Genomic DNA, 9,518 nt, shown 5'->3' with positions numbered 1-9,518 from the left:
GGTGTCACCGTAGACAGACCAAGAAGTGGACGTCCACACAAAACATCGTCAACACATAGGTAGCCCCGTCACTAAGAAATGAGGGTAACGTTTATTTTGGCGTCTACTGTTGTAGTATTGCTGACAGGGTGCAGTCTGACAGATATCTATATGGGATACGACGTACTTTGACAAAAATCTGTCAGATCAAGCTGTCATAACGGCATGATGTAACTATTCTAAGGTGGAAGATACCCCTCTTCACTTAAAGGCACAAACTCGACCCCCATCACCTAACAGAATCTGTCCCGTCACATAGCTCGCAGCGTCGGAGGCAAGGTAGCCAACAGCTTCAGCCACATCTTGCGGTGTTCCCAGTCTGCCGAGAGGGTTGACACTGGCTTGAGCATAAAATAACTGTAAATGTACACCAATAATTTACTTGAGGAAAATGGTACCACAACGGCCATTCCCATTAAAATGACCCCTACAAAAAGATCTGAAGATATCCCACGACAGGTTTAGTCACAAATACCTTTTACCCGACCAATCAGAAAGTAGTTTACATAAGATCGAGAAACTAAAAAGCCGAAGTCCGTTTCTGACCATGCACTCACGCACTAACCTGAATGACGGTTAACCCGAACGACGCTAATGGGCCTTACGACTGACTCGCCGCTATTAAAGGGAGAAAACATCTAAATATCTTTCCTTTGGGAATTACCTTCAGACAGCATCGGCTATCTTTCAATATTCCAGATGTTCTTTTGCTCAGTTTTGTCTTTGAGAATCAAGAACTAAAAATAATATTCTGAAACTTTTGGGTTGGGCTACCACTTCCCCATTCTGCAACGTTCGCTACCAGTCCCATCTTAATTAGGTAACTCTGAGTTGCAAGCTGCTTCCAACTCACAAACGTGAGGTGAGGTGAGGTGAGGTGAGGTGAGGTGAGGTGAGGTGAGGTGAGGTGAGGTGAGGTGAGGTGAGGTGAGGTGAGGTGAGGTGAGGTGAGGTGAGGTGAGGTGAGGTGAGGTGAGGTGAGGTGAGGTGAGGTGAGGTGAGGTGAGGTGAGGTGAGGTGAGGTGAGGTGAGGTGACCCCGTATGTTAATACTCTGTCCACGGACGCTGAATGTATGTGCTTATATATACGGTCACTCGTATTTCGAGGCATCCCACATCACAATTGTCCAGGTCTATCTGACCAGACACTAACGCCGTAGGTACTGACCTTCTTTATCAGAACCCTCTCGTCCGAAGATTGCAGTCGGCACAGTGCTGGGGCTACAACAAGACATGTGTATGGAGCTTAGATGACTGTGGGGTATGATATTGTATTGTGTTCAAATTCTTATATATAATAGCAATCCTTCAAAGTAGACTTTTTTGTTGTGATCGAAGTTCTAGCATTCCTAGATATGTGACTACGTTAATATTGGTAAATGTATGTTCGAGCGTTAAATGAAACTGGGGTTCGGCCGAAGCCTGGCCAGTTCGCAGTCCACGGAGGTGTGATTGGGAGAATTCGCAAAACTCTTAAATATGAAATGCATATGATGTATGCTGAACAGTTCTTGCTCTCTGAATGGATATAGTCTACAATAATAACAATATCAAACTCCAGACGCTTTCTGTGAAAAAAACCCATAAGAACCATATTTGTATAAAATGTTGAAAAAGCATGCATTGGATTCGGTATTCCCACATGGAAACTCATGTCCGCGTTTGGGTGATGTGTTCCCATATGATGGTGATGCAGCTAAATTGAATTTTTTTGGTAATTTCCATTTCAAAGTGGTAACGTTTCTTTAGCCCGTCAATCTTATTATAAATCTGTCCGTTGTAATCATTCTTGCACGTCGCACGTCATCATTACAGAAAAGAGGAAAGACTTACCTCACTGAATTCACCCGAACTTTCTTGGGCGCGAGTTCTGCAGAAAATAATTTTCAGAAACACATCTATAAACACCCATGGTCCGTGGAATGGTACTGTTAACACCCTGCTTCGCCTCAGTATGTATGAAGTTATGATAAATACACCCAAAGGACACTTACAGTCTCTCAAACCTTACTTTCCAGCCACAGTATGTTTGTATAAGACACTGATATATCAGCACAATCAGTTTTAGAGTTTAACATCACAAATTATTGATTTTACTTGAGAAATAGATCCCACCCACAATCAAAACTGTCACAATCAACCAACGGAGAGTGCCATCCATTGCAAATTGCCATCGTACCATTAACATTTGAACAGTCACCCACCCAAAGCCTGAACCAACCAAAAACAGTCATCTCAGTGAAACAGCCAATCCATCCATGTCATCTCATCTAAAATGTCACCAGAAGCAGAGATCACTCAGCCAGAATCCCAAATAGATATCCATAGATAGTTACCCGTTCACCCACCCAGACATTCACCCAAAGCCAGGCACTGTGTGAACATATCAAGGACAGCCTTGCTGACACAGTAGATTCCTATTTCCGGCATCTGGAACACGTGACAGCATCGGATTCCCCATAAAACATCCACGTGGGGCATGCCCATGGCTATATATCTTCAGTAGACGTTATTTTGCTTTCGATGATGGGTGATGGTCATGAGTCAATAAAAGTTTCGATGATGGGTGATGGTCATGAGTCAATGATGGTGGGTGATGGTCATGAGTCAATGATGGGTGGTGGGTGATGGTCACGAGTCAGTGATGGTGGGTGATGGTCATGAGTCAGTGATGGTGGCTGATGGTCATGAGTCAATAAAATTACAATTTACAATCATGTAGTTACCTTATCCACATTCAACACAGAATTGACCTGTTGACCTGATGTGACTCAGCAGATTCTAGTGAGAGGAGGTAACTCGTTTATTCGGTCAATATTTGAGACAAACAAATTTACACATAAACGAGTTTCGACTGTTCGTCTTTAATATAATAAACAACATGCAAGTCTATATGCACCCAAACCATTTACAGATTTAGTAGTTGAACTCACCGCCCTGTACCCGCTAAGACTTGTTATGTTTACAATGTTCCCTACAAAGAGAAACAAACAGGCTTAGTAAGACAAAGCATTTCTTTAAACAAAATCGTGTATTTAGGAATTGCATCATTCCATGTTTTAAAAACAATGTACAATGCTGATAATACAGAGCAAGAGAAACTTATCAACTCACCGGAGACAAAAATAGAAACATGACAATATTTCAGACAGAAATGATTCTCCAATAATTTGACTGAAAATCCATCGCAATGCTGGTCTTGCATTTACCTCTGTTCATTAAGAAAGAGCCAATGAGTCAAAATTAAAATTTGACAAATTGTAGTTAATTCCAAGTTAATATTATGGGACAGGAACCTGGCGACACGCCATCTGTATCGAGTGACCACACTGGGTATCCATGCACGCAAACATACGCCCCCTCACTGACGTCGTCAGTCGACGGAAGAAGTCAGAGGCAATGCTGTTCCATAAGTTCAAGAGAGTCTGTTCAAGTTCCTATCGGTTCGGTGAAGGTGGTACACACTGTCTCAGTTGACCATCAACATGATCCTAAAGATGTTCACTGGAGTTCATATCTGAAGAATGGGCTGGCCAAGGCAATACGTTGACGTTAAAGTTGCGCAGAAAAACTGGATCAATTCTGACTGTGTGAGGCCATGCGTTTTCATGACTCAGAATCCAGCCTTGTTTTGCTCTGGCCACGAATGACGCGCCATACGCCTTCTCCACCGAACTGATGAACTAAAAACAGGTCGATCTCCAGCTTCGTTTCTGATCAGACTTGCTCTTGTCAAGAGCTTTTCCCCATACTCACATCGCTGCCATCGGCGTACAGTTCGTGACCATTGCAGTCTGCGTTCACCCTGTAGACATGCCAAGACCATTCCACTGAAGCGGCTCCAGGTCGTATACCAGCTATATCAAGTCGTCGAAAAAATGTGTTCTAGTAATGACGTGTTAATTATATAAGGCCATTAAAAGGAAGAGGCGGTAGGCCCGTATACCAGCCGTACCAAGTCGTCGAATGACTGTGTCCTAGTTCTGTCACCGTCATTATCTGTTCCGGAGGTGCTCTTCCTGATCTATGGCGGTCTTGGATCAGCTCTGTTTGCTGGTGTCAGTTACATTGTCCTTGCGAAATTCTTGGTTTATTCGTGGTGGTTGTTTGGTTAAAGGTCACATGCAACGTAAAACACAACTTTGCAGATTCTGGTACCTTTCGGTATGCACTTACCGAAACAAATCATAAAAAATGCCAATTCAACCTATAAAGTTGAAGAAAACGCGATGAAAAAAAAGCCCGCTAAATCGGAGTTCAAACGTTTCACTAAATTCCCCCCAGTGCTGGGGGGAAAACTGGTTTCAACAGCTGTGCTGCGCTGCGTCCATAACGCATGCGCAGTGAATAGGTTCGCGGAGCTTGAAACAGTATGCATGCCCAGCGTCTGAGGTCGTGAGCAGTAGTCTAATCTTGGTTATGTACACAAACAAGTAAATGATCTACTCGTTACGTAAAAAAAAAACTTGTTGATTGTGGTAAGCAGTCCCTATCACAGAGAAAGCTCAGTGTCTGGTTTATTCACACCTATATGTCTGCCTGCCTGTCTGCTAAAGACAACATGCAGTACACAGCTTCAATCATTGACCACGTGTAATTTGAACTTAACACCTATCAGAGTATACGACATAAAGAAAATCAGTTGATTTATGACTCGTGCACCCGAGTCCCGTGTCTGCCACATTATGTAATTAGGCACGTGTGATACACATGACATGTTTTTATGTCTGTGGGTTGCAAACAAACTACATTCACTTTTTTCGGATGATTGGATCTGACGGAAACTGGTGCAAACTCTTGTCAGTTTCAAGTCCTGCTTTGTACTTGGACGAATGACAGATTCCGGCCACGCAGTAGTTTACCATCTCTACTGATGTCATTTTTGATTGGATCGAGCGCAAATTCGGAGAACATGTATTTTCAATACCCAACATCTCTATATACATTTTTCATGGATAACGACTTGTTTTAGTGTGTATGATTTTGTTTGACAACAGTATATGAATCCATACTGAAACGACGCATCAAGTACACAAAAAGAAGTTGTTATCCATAAAGAATCTTACTTTCTTGTGACTCGCTATACTTCTAAAATGCCCATCAAACAGATCATCTGTCTGCACACACAATGAACCCTCAGCAGATCAGCAAATGAAACAGCCAATCAGAATCCGTCGTTACACTTGAGTGCACATCCAGGTGCTAAGACTGGGTTCGGTCTCCCGACGGCTTCGTTTCGGGGGAAGTAAGCCCAAGTACAAAATATTGCACTTTTGAATCGCGATTATACGCTTATAATTTGTTTATTTGTTTTTTAAAAAGCAGCAATGTATATTATATGTCATGAATAAGTGATAAATGTGTTTTAATTATGTTTGATTTTTTGGTTGCATGTGACCTTTAATGCGTTCGTGTTTTGATAATTGTAGGGATTCAAAAGAGGTTTTCAGACAGCTGCTTTGTTACCCGGATATCGTTGCATTTTGGCGAGCGTTTCCTGAAGTCAAACCTGTTTCACCGTTTTTGTTTTTTATGTTATAATAATAAATTACTTTCAAAGTAGCAACGTTCTCTTGCCCGGTAGGTAAGTCATGGAATATTGTTTGCATGCTAAAAGTAAACCCATCTATATCTGCGCACCCACTTTGCCCTCCCTCCATCTCGTCCCCAGATGTACCCACCCTGCGTCTCCCTAGATGTACCCACCCTGTGTCTCCTGTAGATATACCCATCCTGCGTCTTCTCCAAGTTGGGGACTGCGAGCTGTGACAGGAGGAAGGGCACCTTCATGTTGAGGTCCATCGTCTGGTCGTACTGGGTCTCCGACATCCCCATGGACTCCCCTGGGAACACCAAACCTGCGTTGTTTACCTGCAGTACAGGTACGTCAGGTGAGAAAAACGGATGATCAACATTCATACATGGTCCAATCTCAAATCCAAATGCATCTTTAAATTACGACTGTGCACATGCTGCCAAAGCACCATGGCTATCGTAACCATTGAGGATGTGGCCAGTGCCTGACTTTCCTTAGTCCGTAGACGATTCAGTCTGTTGTCACGGGTTGATTACAATCGTCTCATCACCGTGTTACTGCGGACAGGATCCGTGAAGATCCGGGTTAGAACTGATCTTCAATAACCCATGCTTGTATAAAAAGCCACTAAGGGAATTGGGTGCTCATTATAGGTGACATTGTTGACACGCGTAGATCAATGCCCATGTTGATCATCACTGGCTCGTCTGGCCCAGACTTGATGATTTCCAGACCGCGACCATATAGCTGAATTTGTGCTGTGTGCGGCGTAAAACTAAACTCACTCACTCCTGTTGATGCCGTGATCCTGATGACGTCATTGCGAACATCCGGTTGCGCAGATGGAAATGCACGGGTGATGGTTATCCTTTGAGGTGGTGGTGCTTGGTCTTCAGTTCATGGACGTTCAGATTTGTGGCCAGCCTTGCTGACTGAGGATGATGTGCAAAATGTTCAGCCATCACTCCACTGGCGAATTCTCGCTCCGCTGTTGATAATCTTGGCATGTGCCTTTAACAGGTTTATGACTAACAATCTCAGTCGAATCTGTTGTCTGATTCAACAAAACAGTAATTTTCACAACGCTGTAAAGGATATTTTGCGGCAGTTTCGCACCACATACACACACACACGCACTTTTGGTATTTGTAATGAAAGTACTCTCAATATCTTTACCTTTTCAAAAGGTAAAGGTATTCCCCAAATACCCTATGCGTCGTTTCCTTTGTGTGATTATAAACGGCGACCCTTGATGGAGTGGTCACCATTTAAATGATGTACCATATACCAGATAACCCACACTATGGAACATATTCGAGACAAATAAAAAGAAAAAAATCCCCGAAAAACAACCCCAAAAAACCAAAAAAGAAACAACAAAAAACCAATATACCCCCCCCCCTCCCCCAAAAGCAAAAAAAAAAAAAAAAACAACAACAAAAAACAACAACAACAACATAAATAAATGAAATGAAATACAAGGTGTTCCCTACGACCTATTCAGGCGAGAAGCGTCGCCGAACGCGTGCACGTACCAGGACGTCGAGACTGCCAAATTTGGCGACCGTCTTTTCAATGGTTGTCTTTCTGAATGCCGCGTCAGTCAGGTCACCAGTAAGAGTCAGAATCTGAAAATCATAAGAGATACGAATGTATCTGTTGTGTTATCACATCCACTGTACTACACAGAATCTGTAAACCATACGAGAGAGGATGTCATCTGTTATCACCTCTATTGGTCAACACACAATCTCGACTGCGTACGTTATCACGTTTCTAATCCACGTTCCACCTATTCCAGATGACCTAACGAGGGCTATGTGATACTATACTGGACAAAAGTATTTAGGGATATTCCAATTTTGGAATGATGAGCAATGAGCAGTATTTATTCACTGACATACTGATAAAATAACATAAAAATGCCAATATCCCTAACTTATTTTGTCCATTATACAATAGGTTACGGGTTAGACTATTGTTGCTCACGTACAGTTGATACTATTTGAGCGTGCCGTGCTCACGTAGAGTTGATACTATTTGAGCGTTCCGTACTCACGTTGAGTTGATACTATTTGAGTGTTCCGTGCTCACGTAGAGTTGATGCTATTTGAGCGCGCCGTGCTCACGTTGAGTTGATGCTATTTGAGCGTGCCGTGCTCACGATGACTTGATTCTATTTGAGCGTTCCGTACTCACGATGACTTGATACTATTTGAGCGTGCCGTGCTCACGTTGAGTTGATACTATTTGAGCGTGCCGTACTCACGTTGAGTTGATACTATTTGAGCTTGCCGTACTCACGTAGAGTTGATACTATTTGAGCGTGCCGTGCTCACGTTGAGTTGATACTCACGTTGAGTTTGAGCATGCTTTTGATGATGTTGAGTTTGAAAAGATACTGTTGTTCACGTTGTAGAAAACTACGTGAAGATCTTGTACATATACGAAGATCTTGTGCATAGCCATCTTTTATCACCTCTACTGACAAATGACTAATACAGATGACAAGCATTTCACATGTTCTTGTCATCTTTTAAAAAGTTTAACAGCAGCGTGGAGTAAATTGGTACGTGAACGACAAATATCGTGTAAGCAACAGGACTCTCTGACAGCACGTGACCAACACCATACTCAAACTCAATATCATGTTCAACAGCATTCTCAAACTGAACGTGAGAAGCAGTGGTTGGGTAACCAGAATTTCTACATTTTCAGCAGAAGAAAATACACTGAAGAACACACACGCATCGCTTTTGGGGTTGGGTATAATTAGGTTGTTACGTATCTTCACATTTGACTCTTGGACACATTCCGTCTTGGAATGTTCACCCATGTACTCGTTAACAAAAGCACATTATATGGATAGAAATATGTAATACCAAAGTAGAATAAAATGTTAGTTGTAAACACGCCGTTGGTATTTCGTAACATGTGTGTAACATTACGGAGGTTATGTCGAATATTACAAACTAAACCTACTTGGGGTGTACAAAACCGAATGTACCAAACCTCATCCACAACACTCACATCCCCATCAGGTATCCCGCACTCCAAGCATCGCTTAGCAACACCTTCCAGTCTCGTCGTATCTCGTCCCGTTAGCGAGAGTTTGGCCCCCTTTTTGGCAAAATGCAAAGGCGCCCCCTCCCCAAGTCCGACACTCGCTCCTGAAGAATGGAGAAACAGGAACAGGATGTTATTTAGAAACATTGAAAAAACCAACATTCGACAAACTTGATATTGCATCAACAGAACAGCAATGAACAGTACCGAGCAATGTCGACAACAGAGACACGCATCAACAGCAATAATTCGGTATCAGTGAACATAAGCGGGGTGTGCGTGCGTGTGTGTAAACACGAAACAAATTCAAGAATTTGTCGCCTTGTCTGTTGGTGGCTTCTGTTGAGGTTCATAGCCCTGCTTGTCCACTGCAAGTAATACCAAACACCAGGCATCCTGACGCCACGAGAGCGTTCCTGAGCTGACTTGAATTTACAATCGTCTCAATGCAGGAATAGTTTGTTATATTTACCCGTAATAAGTACAACTCGGCCTGCAAAATTCGCCATCACGTCGCTTCTGCTGTCCCGACTGTCTGGCTCGTGTAAGTATGCCTAAGTATAACTCACTGTCCTAGTCGAGGTGAATCATAGAGAGTAAATAGAGGTCACCGTCGACTTGCAGGCTGATAATGTAGGCCGCAGGCAGAGGACAGACAGGGATTGTGAAAAAGAGCATCAACACACTTAGTGCCTGCTGTATGATGTGCGTAGAGCTCAGGTCATATATCAGTTGAAGCTGAAGACCACATGAAACGCAAAACACAACTTTCCAGATTCTGATATCTTTCGGTATGGACTTACAGTAACAGATTATCAATTTAAAAAATTAACTTAAAATGTTGAAATATTAGGTGAATAACAAACCCCCCCCCCT

The 9,518-nt window shown here is 42.8% G+C and overlaps 1 protein-coding gene across 1 annotated transcript; it reads right to left on the bottom strand.

The window, feature by feature from the left end:
- Window positions 1–240: 240 nt before the first annotated feature.
- LOC137271712 (3-oxoacyl-[acyl-carrier-protein] reductase FabG-like) lies at window positions 241–9,171 on the bottom strand. Its single transcript, XM_067804130.1, has 9 exons — window positions 9,115–9,171; window positions 8,607–8,746; window positions 7,112–7,204; window positions 5,775–5,911; window positions 2,974–3,016; window positions 2,401–2,470; window positions 1,874–1,910; window positions 1,209–1,261; window positions 241–380 (listed from the first exon to the last, which is right to left on the bottom strand). Exons 1-9 carry the CDS (start codon window positions 9,149–9,151, stop codon window positions 241–243), a joined length of 750 nt encoding a protein of 249 aa, XP_067660231.1. The 5' UTR covers window positions 9,152–9,171.
- Window positions 9,172–9,518: the final 347 nt, after the last annotated feature.

This window comes from Haliotis asinina, chromosome 2 (assembly GCF_037392515.1).
Source record: "Haliotis asinina isolate JCU_RB_2024 chromosome 2, JCU_Hal_asi_v2, whole genome shotgun sequence".
In the NCBI taxonomy this organism is placed as follows: domain Eukaryota; kingdom Metazoa; phylum Mollusca; class Gastropoda; order Lepetellida; family Haliotidae; genus Haliotis; species Haliotis asinina.
This window is presented reverse-complemented; position numbering and strand designations above follow the sequence as displayed.